Source organism: Sesamum indicum, linkage group LG4 (genome assembly GCF_000512975.1).
Source record: "Sesamum indicum cultivar Zhongzhi No. 13 linkage group LG4, S_indicum_v1.0, whole genome shotgun sequence".
Taxonomy (NCBI): Eukaryota; Viridiplantae; Streptophyta; class Magnoliopsida; order Lamiales; family Pedaliaceae; genus Sesamum; species Sesamum indicum.
In genome coordinates this window covers 3,869,014-3,889,726 of record NC_026148.1, presented here as the reverse complement: position 1 = coordinate 3,889,726, position 20,713 = coordinate 3,869,014, and the positions used below count along the sequence as shown (strand labels likewise).

Sequence of the window (20,713 nt, the reverse complement as noted above, 5' to 3'; positions counted from 1 at the left end):
GGTTAACCCTTACACCTCTAAAAGTTGTTGAAATGCTTCCTGTGTGTAAGTACTAAGTATTGTATTCATTTACAAAGAATCATCGATTTAGCTTTATAATTTATACATAGATTTAATGTGTCCAGACATCCAAGATGAAATCAATCATAGAGGTGATACATTTAGGATCACAAATAAAACGGTTTTTAATTTGTTTCTTCCAGCAACATAGATCTCAGACCAATTAGCACTCACTTCATCAGTAAAAAATATGTGATTTAAACTGCAAAGGATCGACATGTAATTATATCAAACTTTAGGGAGGTTATGTAATAAACTGTATAATATTTATTATCTACTCAAAATGGAAACGCGGGAATTTCTTAAATTAATGAGACTATAAGATCACACCAACAGTAAGTCGAATATCACATTATCATAGAACAATCAAAATATCATAGTACCCAACAAAAAAGTGCAAAAAGAATACCAAATTGGCAAGGCATTTCAGTATTTCATCTTATATTCCAAGTAATATATGTAAGATAAGAAGTTACAGTATATCGACAAAAACTTAACTAAAAATTTGGTTGTCTAACAGAATGCAAAAATTCTTCTCTTTCTCCTTTACTGGTTCAACACAGTCATCACTTGTAGAACTCGAAATCAGAGTCAGGTTTTTTCACATTGGATTTGTAACTCTTCTCGAAATCTTTTGGGAATATAACATAGCGATTTTTTCTTACTGCAAGCATACCTGTTTCTTGGCAAATAGCTGCGATCTGCACCAGTAAACACTGTAATTATGGTCAATTAGACTAACAGATGTATCGTCGATCATTGACAATGAACAATAAGATCGCTTCAAATATGGGGGATCGTGGCAGATATCAGAGGAAGAGGTCTCTAGCATATAAAATTGTAAAAAAGTAACTAGATTTCTCGCTCTGTGAATGTGAAAAAAGTGAGCAAAATCACTGACCTCAGCTGCATGGATTTTATATGGTCGAGACACATAGTCCTCTAAATCTAACTCATCACTTAAATTCATTTTAGCAGTGCAAACCTGCAAACAAGGCCCATTTTTTATCAACTATAATAACACAAAGAAACTACAGTTTACGGTGATAGAGAAGTTTAGGCATCTATGTCAATCTTGATGTAGATAACTTTTTTTCCATGGTTGCATAAACTCTTTTCTCCTTCACCAAGGAGGATTTTCCCTTTCTTCTTAGCTTCTTTCGTCGCAGTTTCTCCTCTTTTAAAGGCTAATTGGGTTGAGACTTCTTTTTGTGAGTGAGATGTGAGGACAGTTTAATATAAATGTTGTTTACTTAAGAACCAGCAAGCGCCAAATAGTAAATGATCTTCGAGATTTACCTGACGGACGAGCCTCTTCTGACATCTATCTGGCAAAGGGAACTCAATATTATGATCAAGTCTTCCCAGATGTAAGATGGCAGGGTCCAAAGTGTCAGCTCGGTTAGTTGCCATGAAAACCTTCGTATTAACTGTCTGGTCAAATCCATCCATCTGTAAAGACAAAGTACATTATAACTTAGAATGTTAATGGTATAGGATGCGATATGGATACTTTGAATAACCACTCTTTCATACACGCAGGCAATACTCGACATGTTGGCCAGAAAGTATATACGTGACTGAGCGCACAGGCATATGTTTCAACCTACAGTTGTCCTGATACAACAAAAAAAGCTTGCCTTGCCTGGCAAAAGAGTCTTCAGCATAATCAATTTTCCATACTTCTTCGGAGTGCCACCACCAAACATCTCTTAGCCAAAATTGTCTATTTCATGTACCTTTGAGAGGTTTTCTTTACCCTGCTGATATAGTCATCTAACAGGAATAATTGATAAAATTAAAGACAACTATAATAATATAGCATTTAAACATTTTTAGATTATTGTCAGTTATATTGGTAAAATAATATCACAGTTAGAATCTATCGCCTCCCAACCAAAAATAGTAGTCAGATAAAGTCTAAATAAAGGCTTTTACACAGAATTTTCAGATAGCCATCAAGAAATGCGATAATTTTTAGATATAAATCAAAAATAGAAGGAAAGGACTATTGCAATTTTTTTGAAGTTATTGCCTCCCACACAAAACGCAATACTATTATTTGCTGTTATAAGTATGTAAAGCTAAGCTTATCAAACTCCCTAAACTTAAACAATTATCCTCAAGCAAAAGTCTGACACTGCAAAAAATATGTTCTCAATATTGTGCTAATAATCCGTAACAAATGTAATCTATAACCTATATGCAGATAATCTCAAAACACAAATGCCGCAATACGTTATACAAACGCTAACTTAGCATAATGAGGGTAAGAGGCCAATCACATCACAACACTTTGTCTCGCCAAGTAGAGAGCAAAACAATCAAGCTTCCACAAAATCATAGGTTTCTAAATGTCACCATACTCGTTGCTTCAACACAATACCCTTTATCTCCTTATTTCTGCCTAAGTTGGGACGATTTTTGTTGTTCTTTCTTTTCTTTGGCCACTAATGATTTTTTTTCCTTTTTTCTTCCCCTTGTCACGGCTTTTATTTCCTTTCTTTTTTCTTTGTTCTTTTCCCTGACTTACGTTCTTTAGGCCGTATTTCAATCTTTTGAAGCGAATGACAACACTTGTGGTGAAAGCACCCGGTTACTCAACCAAAAAATATTTTACCTAAAGTGCTTTGAATACTCATGGCTCTAGTCACCGTTTTACGTGAATAACAACATTTGTGATGAAGTTACCCAATTACTAAGTGACCTAAACCAGCAGAGTAGATTTAGTCTTCCTTTTTCTTGCTATTCTTTCTTCTTCTTTTTTTCATGGTAAAAGAAATTTCTAAGGGGAAGGGCCTTTGAATTTTTCAAAATGATGCATGTCCCATGTTAGGCTTATAAGGATCAATTGGGTGGCGTTTTGGCAAACAAATATGATTTCACAAGAACTCCTATCATTGAGAGGAAAAGAGACATTCCAACTCTATTTCAAAGCAATTCAAAATGCATGAAATTATGCCTCAATTACTCCACATTTACACAAGCAACAATCACATAACACAAGTGCACATTAATGTCTCAATCTTATGCTTCCTAAATCACATTTATTCATCAAATTACCAACTATCATTCTCGATAAACTCAAAAAAAAAGTAGTAGTTTGATAATATAACAGAAGACAAATGAAAACTTGAAAAGGTGGCATTCTTTACATTTGAAATAATTTATTGGGTCCTTCAAATGAAAACTGGATGAGTACTTCCATGTTAATGGAACCAAGAGCCTAAAGCAAAATGCTAAAAAAACATTCCGACAATCAAATATGTCTCACAAAACTTGATATACCATAAAGAGCAAGACATATTGTTTATTTGAATGAGACTACACTGAAATACATATAAACAAAAAAGGACAAGAACAACCACAATAATAAATCAATTGAAAAACTACTGAAAAACCATCCAATAATACTTTCAAAAGAACAAACTTGCTAGATCTAAAGAAAAGTACCTTCGCACTATGGTGCAAATGATAAATATCAAGATTTCAAGATAACAATACACGCACATAAAAAGAAACATGTCCAATGAATGAAATGAAAAGTGGAAGCCAAGAAATTTTTTTACCACCATTATCACTTCGCAAAGACTTTTTACTTTCTTTAATCATTATCTATGTCATTGTTTTCAGAGCCCCAGCCTCCAGCACAGCTGTAGTATTCCTCCTTGTTGCCACCTCATACACATTTCCTTGGTAGCTACCATGCATGAAGACAAATAGATAAGTTTGCAATTCCTCAACCTAAACTACTGCATGTTCATAAGAGGAATTATTATGTTATGTGTCATTCAGTCATTGGGAAATTTTGAATAAATAAATCACAAATTTACTTCTAAAGCCTTGATGATTCCCTCACGCTCTAACGCCTTCTGCAACCATTCCTCCAAACTTCCCTTATAGAAGTCCACAAGCTTACTCACCTATTTAGTCCAAAAATATTCAAATAGAAACCAATTGTCAAATGCATAGATATGGCAACATGTCTGCATGTAAAAGACAAACCACCAATGCAATGCTTAAAAAAGATAAGTTAGAAGGCCATCATATAACTAAGAAGAATATGAAATACGCACACACCATACAACAGACAAACAAAAGAAAGTGAGAGACTTTTAAACAAAACCTTTGAGTTTTGTTATGCTTTGTTATGATGATCGCCATACTTTAGACTAAATCACAAAATAGGTCAGGTCAAACCTTACTCAAGCAATTATATCATAAAGTCACCACTACAAGTATATACCCACACGCAAAGTATGATTCACAAAGAAAATGGACATGCAGTTAGTTATTTTCTAAAAGCACATACGCTTCATCTTATTACATTTTTAATAATCATTTTCTAACAACTACTTTTGATGCTGAAAGCGAAGCCTGAATTTTGAAGGCAAATTTGAAGTTCCAAATCATAACAATTCTAAATATCAGAGTGGACCTACCATTAGGAAAGTAAGCAAGGCTTACCAAATGTGGATTAAGAAAACAATTAAGAAGAGATCCATTTCTTAATATTGGATTGGGTATCCACATTAAAGATACAACTGCATTCTATTTATAGCACAAAGTCTTAACTCGAGAGAAATGTTTGCTACCATTCAATCAATTTGATAAAGTAAATTGGAATTTTAGTGAAAAGAAAATTTTATCTTCATACATTGTTATTATTTTTCATCTTCATTTATATCTCAACATACCTGATTCAAAAGTTCCATGAGAATTCGCTGAACCTCTTGACCAGCTCCAGTTTGAGCATCAAATCTAGCGGTAGCAATTGTATCTACCTCTTCAATGAAAATATTTGCAGGTGCATTTTCTTTTGCAAGCCGAAAAACATCACAAACCATTCGCGGACCGAAAAATACAACTTCACCTTTGATCGATTTTTCCGGATGTTTGTCCTGAGCACACAATGATGTCTAACCGGTTGATAACGCTCTCAACCAGTGCATCAGGCTAATGAGCGTGTCAGAGGACCCGAAATTTCATATACCCTTGTAAACAAAATAAGTCTCATGATGAATAGAAAGTGAAAGTAAAAAAGGAAAATTCGCTGCAATAATTTTGATCTTCATGGTTTCTTCTGCAGGGAACATACCAAACAGAAGACTCGCAGGAACGGTCATCAGACATGTTCCTGCTGAGGAGTTGGCTGTGAAGGAGCCGTCTGTGAAGCCGTTGCTGGTGTCGAGGCGACAAGGAGGCCTCGGCTTTGTGCTGACTGGACCACAATTGCAAACTGGGTCGCTGCGAGAGCCGCAGCCTCCTGTTCCAGCTGAGGATGGTTAGAAACACAGATGACAGAAGCTGGTTTATATCTGTGGCAAAGTCTTGGGGTGTTCTTTTCTTGGATGAAAATAATGCATAATCAAGAGGTAAAGAGGTGGAATTGTTATCGGGTGATATACCTGTCTTTGCCTTCTGCGTTGCAAGATACTGATGGCCCAGATCATGATGTAGCAAGGCAAGAGGAAGCCAATAGCTCGAAGCAAGAAAAGCTGTAGTATTATCGAGTACTAAGCATAATTCACAATCATACTAACCATGGTGGAGAGAGTTTAACACTATAATGTAAATAACATAATTAGTTCATATGAACTTACGGAGAAGAAAGTCGATGCATCTTCCTCTCCTTCTCCATCTCCATCATCAGTAATGGACAGAGCATGCCTCAGTAGCAGAAAAGCCATTAACTGTCAATTAAAACACCAAAAGTTAGATGTCTTATTGAATGGGGTTTCTGGAGCAATAGTTCAGAAAATATTCACAGGAACAGTTACTATAAGATTCAAACATAAGTCAACTTCTCCAATGATCACTCAGAATAACTCAAACCTCAAAGGATGATCCATTTAGAGTGTATGGTGAAAATTGCAGTAGTGAAAGATCTAAATCCAACTTTCAGGTTACATACATGTCTCTGAATTATTTGGTTCCATGAGCACTACAACTCTATATCAACTGGTTCAAATTCTAATGTCTGGCAAGCACTCAGTGAAATAGAGTGATGGTGGAGGCTCAAAGAGGAAAGCCTTGAAGCAACAGTTTCATGGCCAAAATCCACAATGTTGTGGCCAGCATGTTTATATCAATTCGATTTCCCAGGGGAAGGATAAAAGCATATCTTTGCCATTGTATCAGAAGAGACTTAGAAGAACATTTTCGTTCGATATCATTTTCTTCTTGAAACTCCCAATCATATACACAGTAATCACCAGCAGATGATGAATGGCAACAATGAATTTGCAGTAGTAAAGGCTTACAATTAGAGCAGCTGAACGGCAAAACGCAGCACCACTGCTATTAGTACCATTATACTCATCATAATCAGCTTCAAACAACTAACGTTCAGCCTCAGCAATTGCCAGGAGATGGGGATCATGCATATCCAGTGGCGTGCCCGAAATTTGCCACACTCCCCTGGAAACAAAATTGAAGAAACTAAATGACAACAAGATTCGTAGTGATGGTCACAGGATCTTCGACGTTAACATAAAAATGAAGAAGAACAAGGTTTCTTCTTTTAAAATTGTTACTGCAGCTGTCTGTATCTCATTATCAAGCAAGAAAAAGTTGCTAGAATATCAAAATTCCACATGCATGAGTTTGACACATTAAAACAAAAATCTACCCAATATCAATGGTAGTCTCATTAGATGGAGGACCGAAAAACATCACAAAATCGAAAATATTTGCAGGTGAATTATTCAATACAACTTCAACAACATGGCTCTGATACCATATAGCCATGACCGAAAAATAATTTGTCTTTACCTTTAACATTTATGATTTTTATTTGACGGAATAGAGCCTATTAAAGTTATCCACATCTGCGCATATGTGATGCTTAAATGGATAGTTTCAATGATTCTATTTTATTATATATAGATAGACAATCATAAGTGGAAAGCTATGATCACATATTAAAGTGCAATTTAGTAATTGAGATTTAATTTTGATCATTATGTTAAATTGAAAATTAAAAAATTTTAAAGCACAATAATATAAAACTCTTTAAAAGAATTATCTTTGGGTTATTTATAAGTTTATAGAAGTACTTATAAATACGTTACAACACTTTTCACATTAATAAAAAAAAATAAATGAATAATAATTTAATTTAAAAATAATTTATTCTTATCAATTGGGCAAACAAATATCGATAGCAAATTCAAAACTAGTAAAGTTAAAATCTGGTTACTAATAAGAGATCTGATAATGAAGTTAGGAATATATACATATATATATGTATATATATAATTATTATTATTATTATTATTAGATTAGATATATATAAAGAAAAGAGAAATACAATGATTCCACTATCATCGTTTTCCCCCAAACATAAACATCAAAAAGAGGGAAGGACAACACAGTTTCACAAACAGAGAGAGAGAGGGCCAGAATTTTATCAAAGAGCCCTCTCAAATTCAAAACACAAATTAAAAAATTGTGAATCCATAGGAGTGTTATTGTTGTCGATCCATTAACATTGTCCTATGGTTCACAAAGTTTTGGTATTTGATGCGCCGATCGAATGCCCGCACAGTAAACCCTAGTTTGGAGGCAAAGAAAGATATGGATCGGATTAAGCTTCCATTTCGATCGACCCGGCCCGGTTTTCGATCTCCCAATAGCAAACACTCAAACCCCAGATCAAGGTTTTGTTTAAGCACTTCATTCTCCGTGGCCCTTGTGTTATTTTGCTACATTCTGTTCTTTGGGGATAAGAATCAGGAGAGCAAGAGGTATGGTGTGGTGATTGATGGGGGGAGCACGGGTACTAGAATCCATGTGTTCAAGTACGAGGTTAGGAATGGGAGCTTGGTTCTGGATTTTTCCGAGAAAGGATTGGTGTCCATGAGGGTGAATCCGGGATTGTCAGCTTACGCCGAGGAGCCAGAGAAGGCTGGTGCTGCCGTGGCAGAGCTAATGGAGTTTGCAAAGAGGAATATTCCGAGGGAGAAATGGGCGTACACCGAAGTTCGCTTGATGGCGACTGCGGGTATGAGGTTGTTGAAGCACGGGTATCAAGAGAGGATCTTGAATGCCTGCCGCAAGATATTGAAGGCGTCTGGATTTAAGTTTCATGATGATTGGGCCGCTGTTATTTCAGGTACGGAAAAATATGATGTGGTTATGTTGTCTGTTATTTGTCTCCTACTTTACTAACCACGTTCTATGACTTTGTTGTTCTAATCTGATTCTTGGGCAATGTGTTTCTTGATGATTCAATTGAATCAGAAAGAATTATTGCCCGCTAGCAACTTATTGCAGCTTTTCAGGAACATTAGTGAATCTTCTTGTAGGTAGAATGTTTTGAACTGTCTGGCATCATGTTCCTCACGTGCTACTTCTGGAAGAGTTTCAATTTCAGAATAGAAGGGTTTCATATTGTGCATAACGTGTGAAGTGCGCTTAGTGTTTGTAAGCTGTTAAGTTCCCTTGTTGGTGGTATTTTATACGTGAAATGGAGCTTTAAGTTGTACATGTTACGGCCTTTCCATATTGACGGCCTTTTGTGCATTTTATGTAGTTGGCAAAGTTGTAAGTTCGCTCATTTAAGTCGTTGGAAGAATTAACTTTTCCAGTTGCCTATGTTTGGTAGACCACTTTTGGGGGTATGAGGAAATTTTCTGTTCCCTCCAGGCTAGGATATTTATAATAATAAAGATATATAGCAGTTTGAGCTATTAAGCCTGTTTTAAGTTCTATACTTTTAGCTCACATACTTTTGATGATTCTAAAGTCTTCAACTTTTTCAGGGTCTGATGAAGGCTTGTATGCCTGGGTTGTGGCTAATTATGCTCTCGGAACTCTTGGAGCAGAACCAGCACAAACAACAGGAATTATTGAACTTGGTGGTGCTTCAGCTCAGGTTCTTCCCGTGATTGTTTGTGTAGTTTATTGGACAAGATTTCACAGTAAAGAGCCATGAATAATGTCTTTGCTTCATGGGTTATTTTATACTTTTCTGAAAATGAACTAGTAAACATCTTAAGTGAGTTATGATGCAGCGATGTCTTGAACTTTTCATTTTTTGTTTGTATATTCTCATTGTTAATCTGATTTTACAACGCAGGTTACATTTGTCTCAAATGAACCCATGCCCCCTGAGTTCTCTCGGAAAGTTAAATTTGGGAATTTTACTTACAATCTATACAGTCACAGCTTGCTTCACTTTGGCCAGGTAAGCTTTCTTTTCGCAACTTTACTGAAGTAGTGTCAGTGGTGATAGCATGTGTGCTTTGGCCTATGGAGTTTTAAATGTATCTCAGACTCATATTTGTGGATTCCTCCAAATATAGACTGCCACTTGTTTAAAAATCTGTATACATCTTCACTATTCATTAGATGGGTCAATATCGTAAATTCTCTAATCAGAACACACTTTACTATAAGTTATGCATTTGGATGGGTAACTGAGGAACACATTTTTTCACATCACCAAATTAATCTGGAGTATGTGCAGCCTCTTCTTCTCAGCAAACTTGATAGCTGTTGTTCTTTTGCATATGTTTAGGTTTTAACCAATATTATCTGATAACAAAAATTCTGAACAGATGCTTTCTGCTGGTTTGTATAAACTTTCATCCACAGATATTTTGGTTACCTGGGAGGCTGGGACTTTATATGTAACGCACTTTAACAAACATGTGGATTTTCTGGTGTGACTATAATGTGTAATACTTGATAGCGACCTATAATGTATTTTAAATATTAATTATCAGGTCTGTTGCCTTTCCAGCCGTTTTCTTATGTTCTGGTGTTCATGTTTATATCTTGGCAGAATGTTGCATTTGACTTGCTGAAAGAATCTCTTGTTTCAGGAGGCCAAGAATTGGGTACGTCAAGCTAAGTGTTGTTTTGTTTGCTGGTTGAGTTTGCATGGCTTTTACTTTTTTGGTGAATTACTGCGACCAAAGTTGCATCATTTCATTTAAATTCATAATGCAACTTCATTATGATAAAGGTACATTCGCTCTTCGATATGGTATATAGTCTTAAGAAATTTTATATGGTCTAGATTGTGTCTAGCTCAACATTTGAGACAGTTCTAAACCCATGGGCTTCACTTAGTTTGCTTATTGTAGGCAAAATAAGCAGAGTGATACCATGTTTTTTGAATTTTCTACACATACTGGAGCAGAGACACAAAATTTCAGTTATGATTCAAAATCATTCCATTTGCTTTTTCTTGCAGTCTCCGTCATCATTGTGTGTCCTCTTGTACACGTATAGAAATGTTTTTCCAAGTGCATACCTTTTCCTTTTTATCATAAATAGTGATTGGAATTTTATCCCTGTTCATTTATGATGGTTACAATTGATAGTTTGCTGCATATACTTTCTGTTAGGGGCTCTGGACACTAGAATGCTGTAGTTTTCAGAGTTATAAATTTGTATATTTGATAATGCAGCTACTGAATCCATCCGGAGAGAGAAGCTAATGGATCCTTGTACTCCTAGAGGATATGCCCCTAATAAGGACACATTGAAACTCTCTCCTACTTCATTGATTGAAAAGAACAGATACCTATCTACTTTGCTTGCCAGCGGTAATTTCTCAGAATGCAGATCTGCAGCTTTAAAACTATTGCAGAAAGACCAAGGTATTTTCCTTGATTTCTTCAGATGTTTCATTGTGTGTTATCTCAGTCATGAATTGGGTCATTATTGACCATTATGATTGATAGCATTCATCTTTTCATGTGAAATGCAGATAGATGCTCTTACCCGACCTGCTACATAGGGTCAACATTTATACCAAAGCTCAAAGGGAAGTTTCTGGCAACCGAGAACTTTTTTCACACTTCTAAGGTGAAATCTGACTTTGCATCTTCAAATTGAAATTAATTTCTGCCAGTCCTTTTTTTCCCTGCCTCTTATCTCTTATTGAAATTTCCTTTTTCTCTTCTATGGCATAGTTCTTTGGTCTGGACCAAAGAGCTTTTCTTTCTGATCTGGTGGTTTCTGGGCAACAATTTTGTGCTGAGGACTGGTCAAAGTTGGCACAGAAATACAATTCTCTTGAGGAAGAGGACCTTCTTCGCTATTGCTTCTCTTCAGCATATATAGTTGCAATGCTTCATGATAGTCTTGGAATTGCTTTGGATGATCAGAGGTATAACTTAATAGCCCAAACAAGAAACGTTTTTTTTTTTCCTTCCCTATTTTGTGTGTTTTTTCGACTTTAAGATTTAGATTCATATAAGGTGAGCTATAACTTGGTGGCTAACACCCTGATTATCAGGGTACATAATCTTCGAACTTCATCTAAAATATATGGTGCCTTCCCCTACTAATGAAATAGAAAAAGGTATAGAAAGGGGATTGGGAAGATATTGAAGGATAGGTTATTCATAGAGATGGCAATGGTGCAGGTGCAGCAGGTCCGACATGCAGTCCGCCACAAACTAGCTGAACAGGCAGCCATTTCGGCTCCATAAATAAACGGATTACAACTTGGTCATGGTCTTTCTGAACCAAATTGGGTTGGGGTGGGTTATGTGTCTTAGCCTATCAGACCAAAGATATAAACCATAAATTAACACATATACAAGTGTTCTATCTAGTTGTGTATATTTGTATATTACATTCACCCTCACACATCAGATCCAAGTTAACACAGAACTAAAATGCAGAATGAAAAATTAGTAAATAGTTACTACCATCAATATACTCCAAAAGTAAAAGATTATGTCAAGAAATATAATCTCTTAAGAAAAGAAAGCATGCATATTAATGTGTAAACAATGGATGGTTTGACAATAGTATCCTTTAGCCATGGTTACAAGGGATCACGATGATACCTTAAAATATATTTTGTTTGGTAAAAAGTGGGTATTGGGTTGGCAAGGGGGAGCCAGGCAATTCTCAGATCCTACTTGTTAACTAGGCAGGTGTCATGCAAGTTCTATGCTCCATTGTGATCCAGTTTCTTTAACTCATTTCATCATTTGAATGATCATTGGGCAGGATTGGATATGCTAATCAAGTGCACGATATCCCACTCGACTGGGCACTAGGAGCATTCATCCTGCAGAGTGCAGCTGAATTGGATGCTAGTTCTGACTGGATGGCGACTGTAATAGGGGGTAAATCCTCACCATTGCCACTTCTATTTGGAATCTTCATCTTGTTAATACTTGTATCATGGCTTGTGTCGAAATGGAGAAAGCCTCAGCTAAAGACTATTTATGATCTAGAGAAAGGGAAGTATATAGTTACACGCGTTGGTAGATACTCGTAGGTTATAGGAGAGTTCAACTGAGCGCCTGATTGCGCCACACTGCACTTGCTGAATTTTGGCCCGTCGACAATGCTCTGTTCAAGATGAAGAGAGAGGATTCGGACCATCCTGCCGCCTATTGGACAAGTTCCGGCCGAAAATATCGAAGCAAAGTGAGATAATTGTTGATGTAGTTCTTGTGTCCATAGTATAGAGAGTTGTAAGGATCTTGTTTAAAATTTAATCCATAGAATTATAGAAGGGAGCTCTCTGTGATAGCGAGTTTGGTTCCCTGAATAGTGTTGGATCATTTTAGGTGTCAAATTCTTGTATTGTTTCTAGTAACGTACTTTGCTGATTATATATTTTTTTTCCATCAATGTATAATTTTTATGTCATACTCTTCAATTTCTTTTCCTTGCATTGCTCTTTGACGATTCTTGAATTCCTTGCATGTCAAACTGTAGCCGTCGGATGCGAATCCTTGCACCCCCTTCTTCACTCAACTGCAGGATAAAAATTTATTTTCGTCCCTAATATTTTAGCTCAATTTTAAAATTAATTTTATTTTCTTAGTTGACTTTGAATTAGTCGTTCCAATGAATTATCAACATTAATTTCCAATGAGATATAAATGTATTAATAAATTGAATAATTTATTAACTTAAATTTAAATGGGCGCACATATATCTACCAACCATCGACAAAAATGTTAATTTATATTAATTAAATTAAGATGAATTTTATAAAAAATTAAAGGAGAGTAATTTTGTAAAATTATATAACTTAACCTGGAAATTAATTTCGAATAAATTAATTTGAAATCAATTAAAATATAGAAATAATTTTAAAATTGAATTGATAAGTTAGGAAAGAAAATAAATTCTATCTGGAAACTGTAGGACAAACCCCCCATAGTCTGTGGGTAGACATACAAATTGCACCCCTATATACTCTTTTATTATTGTCTGCCTAGTAGACTTCGGCAACCTTTGATTTTGTCTCATATATTTGTTTGTAAACACAAATTCCAATTATTTTTATTCTTTTATTGATTAATATTTCTAATAATAATTAATCAAAAATACTTACACCACTCTTTTTAAATATTTGATATAATTACACATAAACCCTCTATAATTTAAGAAATTATATCTAATATCTCTGATGTTTGTTTCCCATTCTAACAAATACTTGTCAAAATTCATTAAATTTAGTGATATTAACAAGCAAATTGAATGAAAATTATTTGAGATTGATTTACTGCAGGTCAAATAATTTTGTTTACCCAAACTACCCTTATAAGTATAAAGTATAACTCCTCGTGTGGGCTGGTGTGTGCATACGTAGAGACAGTATCAAACTATTCTTATAATGGTGAAATATACATTTCCATATACACTAACGTGTGAAGACATATAAGAACAAGATTTATTTAATATGAAATAAGTTAGTAATAAAACAATTAGAGAAAACTATGCATTTTCAATTATTTTTATTTGTTAATACCAATAAATTTAATAAAGTTTGAATAATGTAGGAATTTATTTATTAGAAAAAAAATATTAAGAGTATTGGATATATAATTATACAAAATTTTAGAAGACGACAGAAATATATCATCCCTAATAATAAAACAAACAAAAATTTTTCCTACACTGAATATAAAATATTAAACAATATTAATTATACCGTATCAATATATTATAAATTTGAAATTTAAATCAATGGTGGCATTCTTGATGTTTTCATCCAATTTTTTACAAAAACAAGGACAGACACACACTGCTCAAATATATATATATATATATATATATATAATATTCAAGAAATAATGTGGGATTAGAGCGTTTGAGCAACAAAAGTGTGGGAATTGATAACATTGTCCATATAACGTTAAATTCCAAACTGTTGAGACCTCGCTCCGTACAAAACGTCTCACCTCATTCAAATACGAAATCACTCTTCACCAACATCAATCTACGTGTATTGGAGTGTGATTAAGGTTAAGTTTGATGTTTTATAAATAATTAAGTGTTCGGATCTCATAAATTGTTTAAATATTTCTTTTATTTTATACAAATATATTTTATATGAATTATTGTAATTTATTTATTGTTTATAAAGATTAATATATATATATATGTATACGATGACAATGTAACTACGTATGATTTATGCGTATACGTATGACCCCAGCGTATGTATTCTTGGCGAGAAGGAAACAAGTTTAATTTTAATTTAATATTGGGAAAGGAAAAGAGGGGGGAGGGATTCCTGATGAATAGAGTAAAAATTGGGAGCTAAGTCAAATATTAGCCAAAAGTCACCCAAATAGCCAAAGACAACGCCGCGTGAACGCTCTTTACAATCCCATTCCCCTAATATTTATTGACCTTTAGATTTTTCTTGGCTGCCCAACGACTTCGCGATTTGTTTTCCATTTCTCATTTTGATTACTTTGTTCGTCATTCAGGTACTTGTGTTTCTTTTTCTGTTTTTTGTTTTTTTTTTTTTTTTAAATTTTTGGGTCTTTATATGTTTGTTGTATTCTTCTCTTTTCTTTTTGTTCAAATTCGAATTGAGTTCTTCTTGTTTAGTTATTGACTTCTGGATTGCTAGGATAAAGAAATTCTCTGATCCCGCTGCGTATGCCAGCGTGATCAGTGGATTTCTTTCATTTTTTTTAAGGTTTTTATTTTTTTTTGTTTAGGATACGCTCGATTCTCAATTAATTTTTTTTAGGGATTAGAGTTTTAAGTTTTTGTCTGAAAGGGTGTGGTGTTTTGGAACGTTAGGTTAGGGGAAGCGGATTTCTATGCTTACTTGAAATGGGTTTTTTGTTTTAGTTTCGAGATATTTCTCCCAGGTGGTTTCGGTGAATGTACATGTTAAAAGATCAACACTTTGTAAGTGGAGAAGAAATGAGTGTTGATTAGATTGTAATTCCTGTGTCAACTTTTTTTTTTTTTTTTTTTTTTTAAATATAACGGTTTTAATCTTGTGATTTTGAGGGATTTATATTGATATGGTGTTTCAGGAAATTCTTGGTGGTTTATTGTTGCTTGAGGTGGTGGTGATCTAAACAAGGTTTTTAAATGGGTGAAAATTTGGTGGTCAACGTGAACCAGCTGCCCAAGTCTGAGGCGGGTGAGCCCAGCCAGCAGGTTCCTCTGGCTGTAGGATGTGGGCCAAACGGAAAGAAGCCTGAAATGGTAGGGTCGTCATCATCAATGGCATCGGAAGATGATAAAGTGGTGGTGATAGTGGATAATGAGGTGGCAGATGAGGAGGCGCCGCTGATAGGGATGGGGGAGTGCCGTATTTGCCAGGAGGAGGATTCTCTTACCAATTTAGAGAGTCCTTGTGCTTGCAGTGGGAGTCTTAAGGTAAATGCTTATATTGATACATCGTACTAGGGTGGTTAATGTTATCTGTGTTATCTTATATTGCTGATGAATAAAGAAAGGGATTTTATTAGGTATTAAGGGCAAAGATGGTCTGATCTTAAACATTAAAACAAAAGAATTATGTGTGTCTGGAAGGGTGTGATCTTATAGATATGTCTGAATTGTAGAATTCATGCTGATAGGAACTTGGAAGCAAACTCGGCGAAAAATTCTGTGCAGAATGCTTAACAAAAGTTCCTTGAAAATCCTTTGATTTAATGGGCTTTATCTGAGAATGGATCAACATGGTCTCCTTTCGTACTGTGTTGATGTGTTTGAAAGCTTTTCTCTCCCAATCTTTTGCTCATAATCTTGTGCAACTGCATGCAATATTTAGGTTATCCTTTTGCCAGTCTCAAATATGGAAGAACTTTTCCTCCCACCTGACATTTTCTCGTCAGGGTATTCATTTGTTTAAATGGTCTGGTTTATTATTTTTCTGAGACCTTTTCTGTCACAGTATGCTCACAGGAAATGCGTTCAGTACTGGTGCAATGAGAAGGGAGACATTACTTGTGAGATTTGTCATCAGGCATGTACATTACTCCTTATACCTTTGCCTATGTGCTAATGTTGTATTAGTGCCACCAAGGTTAAATAAGATAATTCAAAAATTGATCATTGGAGAAGTTGATTTATGTCCCCATTTTACTTAAATGTCTATTTTGGCCACTTACGACAAGTGTTGATGCTTTCTAAATTCGAAATGTTCTCTCATAGGAAACTTTCTAGGTTTTCCAATTACAGGAAAAATTGATCATTAGAATTTTTCTTTACGATCAATTTACTAGTCATGGAACTGGTTGATACCAGGACAATTTTCAGCAGACCTAGTTATTAGAAGTGGTCTTTTTGTTGATAAATTATCAGTCATGGCAATCTGAATATTCTGATACAGTTTGCAGAAAAAAGTTAACATTTGGAAGGTTATTTATTATAAACGTATAGATCATGAAAACCTGAAAATAGACATCCGGCTGTCTTGGATATGTTGAAAATTAAAATCTTATGTTCTCATATGAAATAATGGAAGTTCCACTCCATATATTGCATCTTGTTTACTTGTTTTTCCCTGTGCTATTGGTGCATATCCTTACAAATTGCCTTAAAAATACTAGGTGTACTAAAATCACCGTCTACCTTTTTTGATAATTTGAATCTCCAAGTTATGGCGCATGAATGTGAATCAGGGCAGAAGGTTATGGTTAGACCTGCGGCAGGGAAATAATTATCATAGGGAAATAGTGGTCTGTTGTAACTAGGTTTTATAATCAGGTAGAGAGTAGTCAACTGACTCAACTTCTTTGACAATTCACAAGATACTTTCACAGTTGAAGCATATGATACAATAGATTTTTCAATATTAGAAGTCATTTTGTTTTATTTATACTGCTGATATTATAGTCTATCAGTACGATGACACATTCTTTACTTTGTTGTGCAGTCATATCAACCTGGTTATACAGCTCCTCCACGTCCTCCATCTGATGAGACTACCATTGATATTGGGTAGATTTTTGTTTTAATGTGTCAAACTCATGCATGTGGAATTTTAATTCTTGCAACTTTTTCTTGCTTGATAATGAGATACAGAACAGCTGCAGTAGCAATTTTAAAAGAAGAAACCTTGTTCTTCATTTTTATGTTAACGTCGAAGATCCTGTGACCATCACTAAGGATCTTGTTGTCATTTAGTTTCTTCAATTTTGTTTCCAGGGGAGTGTGGCAAATTTCGGGCACGCCACTGGATATGCATGATCCCCGTCTCCTGGCAATTGCTGAGGCTGAACGTCAGTTGTTTGAAGCTGATTACGATGAGTATAATGGTACTAACAGCAGTGGTGCTGCGTTTTGCCGTTCAGCTGCTCTAATTGTAAGCCTTTACCATTGCAAATTCATTATTGCCATTCGTCATTTTCTGGTGACTACTGTGTACATGATTGAGAGTTTCAAGAAGAAAATGATGTTGAATGAAAATGTTCTTTTAGGTCTCTTCTGATACAATGGCAAAGATATCCTTTTATCCTTCCCCTGGGAAATCGAATTGATATAAAAATGCTGGCCGCAACATGGTGGATTTTTGCCATGAGACTGTTGCTTCAAGGCTTTCCTCTTTTGAGCCTCCACCATCACTCTATTTCACTGAGTGCTTGCCATACATTAGAATTTGAAGCAGTTGATATAGAGTTGTAGTGCTCATGGAACCAAATGATTCAGGGACCTGTATATAACCTGAAAGTTGGATTTAGATCTTTCACTACTGCAATTTTCACCATACACTCTAATAATGCTTCATCCTTTGAGGTTTGAGTTATTATGAGCGATCATTGGAGAAGTTGACTTATGTTTGAATCTTATAGTAACTGTTCCTGTGAAAATTTTCTGAACTATTGCTCTAGAAACCCCATTCAATAAGACATGTAACTTTTGGTGTTTTAATTGACAGTTAATGGCTCTTCTGCTACTGAGGCATGCTCTGTCCATTACTGATGATGGAGATGGAGAAGGAGAGGAAGATGCATCGACTTTCTTCTCCGTAAGTTCATATGAACTAATTATGTTATTTACATTCTACTGTTAAACTCTCTCCACCATGGTTAGTATGATTGTGAATTATGCTGAGTACTCGATAATACTGCAGCTCTTCTTGCTTCGAGCTGTTGGCTTCCTCTTGCCTTGCTACATCATGATCTGGGCCATCAGTATCTTGCAACGCAGAAGGCAAAGACAGGTATATCACCCGATAACAATTCCACCTCTTTACCTCTTGATTATGCATTATTTTCATCCAAGAAAAGAACACCCCAAGACTTTGCCACAGATATAAACCAGCTTCTGTCATCTGTGTTTCTAACCATCCTCAGCCAGGAGGCTGGGCTGCGGCTCTCGCAGCGACCCAGTTTGCAATTGTGGTCCAGTCAGCACAAAGCCGAGGCCTCCTTGTCGCCTCGACACCAGCAACGGCTTCACAGACGGCTCCTTCACAGCCAACTCCTCACCAGGAACATGTCTGATGACCGTTCCTGCGAGTCTTCTGTTTGGTATGTCCCCTGCAGAAGAAACCATGAAGATCAAAATTATTGCAGTGAATTTTCCTTTTTTACTTTCACTTTCTATTCATCATGAGACTTATTTTGTTTACATGTGTATATGAAATTTCGGGTCCTCTGACACGCTCATTAGCCTGATGCACTGGTTGAGAGCGTTATCAACCGGTTAGACATCGTTGTGTGCTCAGGACAAACATCCGGAAAAATCGATCAAAAGTGTACTTATTTTTTATGTCCTCCGTTCATGTATAACTGAGTATTACTGATTGATTCACTATTTTTAATTAATTTAGTGAGACAGTAGTTAATGAAGAGTCTGTTATATATCAGCAAAGGCTCTTGAGTTCAAGAATGAGATTAATGTTTCTTACTACTTCATTTGTTTGTTTGTTCATCTGCTTTTTCCTATCCTACTTGTCTGATGTTAAAGTTTTTCAATTCTGGGCAAGTGTTAAAATTGCACTAACACCAAACATTTTACATTTGGAATGTAAGAACTGAACATGTTATTTTTGGACTAATAATTTCAATTAACCTCAAATCTCTCCTCTCTTTCTTTTCATCACAGTTTAGTAACTCAATTTTAAATGCACCCTAACAGTCTCTCAAACTCTAATCTAAATATATGTCTGTAAAATTCTTGACAATTAAATCTAATGGAATTTAAATAACAATGGATGAAATATTCCACTAATAACGGAAAAACCAGGAAAAGCCCAAATTCCTATATTAGTTTTGCATAAAATATTGTTACATCACAATCATAAATTTTTTTTGTATGAAAAAATACTAAAAATATTAAAAAAAGAATCATAAAATCATGTAAAGAAAATGGCTTTCTCCACAAAATAAAATATAAAATTAGATGCAATAAAGGGAAAAAAAAAGTTTTAATTATCATTGTAACGACATCACATCATTTACCAATACGAGTTCTGTATTGATAATTTTGGTCTCATTTACACTGTGATAGATATCGTTTTTGGTCCTGTAACTATAAATTGTTAGGAGCAAAATTGTCAATACATGATTAAATTTGCCAAAAAAGAACCAAATGTGAGATGTTCAAAATTAAAATCGTCAAAAAAGAAATAAATGTGTAAATAGAGTAAATTATAAAATTAAATATACTAACAGGAGATGTGATTTTGCCTTTAAATAATGTAAGATTTTTGTCGTATTAGTAATGTGTTGGTGTTGATTATTTTAATGCAAAGTGGGTTGTAGTATATTAATGGTAAGTATTAATAGCAATATTAATAATTTTCTTAATTGATTATAACATATAATTCTCCACCCCCATATATATATATATTTGTGGTATGATTACTTTTATTTTAATTTAAATGAATTTTATGTTAAAATTATTTTTAATTGAAAATTCACCTCATGTAACCATATATTTTTAATAGAATCAAAATTACTTTCACATAATTAATTTTTTAAATATAATTTAAATTATAATTATATTAATCCGCACATATTTTATCGCATATATTTTATAAGAATAATTAACATATTTACTCTTATTATATTGTTTATATAGTGGGGTCAAATTAGTAATTTAATTTTCAAGATATAAAAAATCTCATATTTCTTACAACAATCTATTCTATTTATTATTTATTATTTATAATATTTGAAGGACGTCTTTGACCTTAGTGGTTAAATTTTGACCAAAATTCTAATTTTCTATAATTTGCATTATTAAATTATCTAGAAAAAATTTAATTAGTTGGTTTAATTTTAGCAGGAATTAATTTCTTTTAAAAAATCAATTAATGACAAACTAAATCCCTAAAATTTTGCATGGAAAAATATAACTTTCAGGAGGAATTTTAATTTCTTCTTTTTTAAAAAGTTCAGTTACTAAACTAAATTCCTATAATTTTGTATGAAAAAATTAAATTGATTGTTTTAAT

At 34.5% G+C, this 20,713-nt stretch overlaps 3 protein-coding genes and 1 pseudogene across 5 annotated transcripts; 2 read left to right on the top strand and 2 right to left on the bottom strand.

Annotated features, from left to right (window-relative positions):
• LOC105160068 (26S protease regulatory subunit 6B homolog) lies at nt 627-5,077 on the bottom strand. The gene is made up of 5 exons (XM_011077332.1): nt 5,054-5,077; nt 4,758-4,961; nt 1,360-1,512; nt 962-1,045; nt 627-761 (listed from the first exon to the last, which is right to left on the bottom strand). Exons 1-5 carry the CDS (start codon nt 5,075-5,077, stop codon nt 627-629), a joined length of 600 nt encoding a protein of 199 aa, XP_011075634.1.
• LOC105160067 lies at nt 5,138-6,810 on the bottom strand (annotated as a pseudogene).
• LOC105159965 (probable apyrase 6) lies at nt 7,391-12,690 on the top strand. Of its 2 annotated transcripts, XM_020693358.1 has the most exons (9): nt 7,391-8,176; nt 8,826-8,938; nt 9,143-9,250; nt 9,851-9,905; nt 10,482-10,673; nt 10,784-10,881; nt 10,989-11,185; nt 12,040-12,158; nt 12,314-12,690. In XM_020693358.1, the coding sequence occupies exons 1-9, from the start codon at nt 7,585-7,587 to the stop codon at nt 12,340-12,342; spliced, it is 1,503 nt and encodes a 500-aa protein (XP_020549017.1). In that variant the 5' UTR covers nt 7,391-7,584; the 3' UTR covers nt 12,343-12,690. The 2 variants fall into 2 exon arrangements, with proteins under 2 accessions (XP_020549017.1, XP_011075504.1); XM_011077202.2 differs by having other exon boundaries at nt 12,040-12,690.
• On the top strand, nt 14,601-18,600 carry LOC105159964. Of its 2 annotated transcripts, none has more exons than XM_011077199.2 (7): nt 14,601-14,768; nt 15,333-15,681; nt 16,202-16,273; nt 17,186-17,250; nt 17,458-17,614; nt 18,188-18,277; nt 18,383-18,600. In XM_011077199.2, the coding sequence occupies exons 2-7, from the start codon at nt 15,391-15,393 to the stop codon at nt 18,566-18,568; spliced, it is 861 nt and encodes a 286-aa protein (XP_011075501.1). In that variant the 5' UTR covers nt 14,601-14,768; nt 15,333-15,390; the 3' UTR covers nt 18,569-18,600. The 2 variants fall into 2 exon arrangements, with proteins under 2 accessions (XP_011075501.1, XP_011075502.1); XM_011077200.2 differs by lacking the exon at nt 14,601-14,768 and adding an exon at nt 14,856-15,201.

Coding starts and splice junctions, on each gene's coding strand:
- LOC105160068 (XM_011077332.1), bottom strand. CDS start 5,077: ATGAGACTTATTTTGTTTACAAGG. Junction 4,962..5,053: donor GACTTATTTTGTTTACAAGG/GTATATGAAATT, acceptor TTGTGTGCTCAG/GACAAACATCCGGAAAAATC. Junction 762..961: donor ATAAAATCCATGCAGCTGAG/GTCAGTGATTTT, acceptor TTACTGGTGCAG/ATCGCAGCTATTTGCCAAGA.
- LOC105159965 (XM_011077202.2), top strand. CDS start 7,585: ATGCGCCGATCGAATGCCCGCACAGTAAACCCTAGTTTGGAGGCAAAG. Junction 8,177..8,825: donor TTGGGCCGCTGTTATTTCAG/GTACGGAAAAAT, acceptor CAACTTTTTCAG/GGTCTGATGAAGGCTTGTAT. Junction 9,906..10,481: donor TTCAGGAGGCCAAGAATTGG/GTACGTCAAGCT, acceptor TTGATAATGCAG/CTACTGAATCCATCCGGAGA.
- LOC105159964 (XM_011077199.2), top strand. CDS start 15,391: ATGGGTGAAAATTTGGTGGTCAACGTGAACCAGCTGCCCAAGTCTGAG. Junction 17,615..18,187: donor GCCGTTCAGCTGCTCTAATT/GTAAGCCTTTAC, acceptor TTTAATTGACAG/TTAATGGCTCTTCTGCTACT. Junction 18,278..18,382: donor ATGCATCGACTTTCTTCTCC/GTAAGTTCATAT, acceptor ATAATACTGCAG/CTCTTCTTGCTTCGAGCTGT.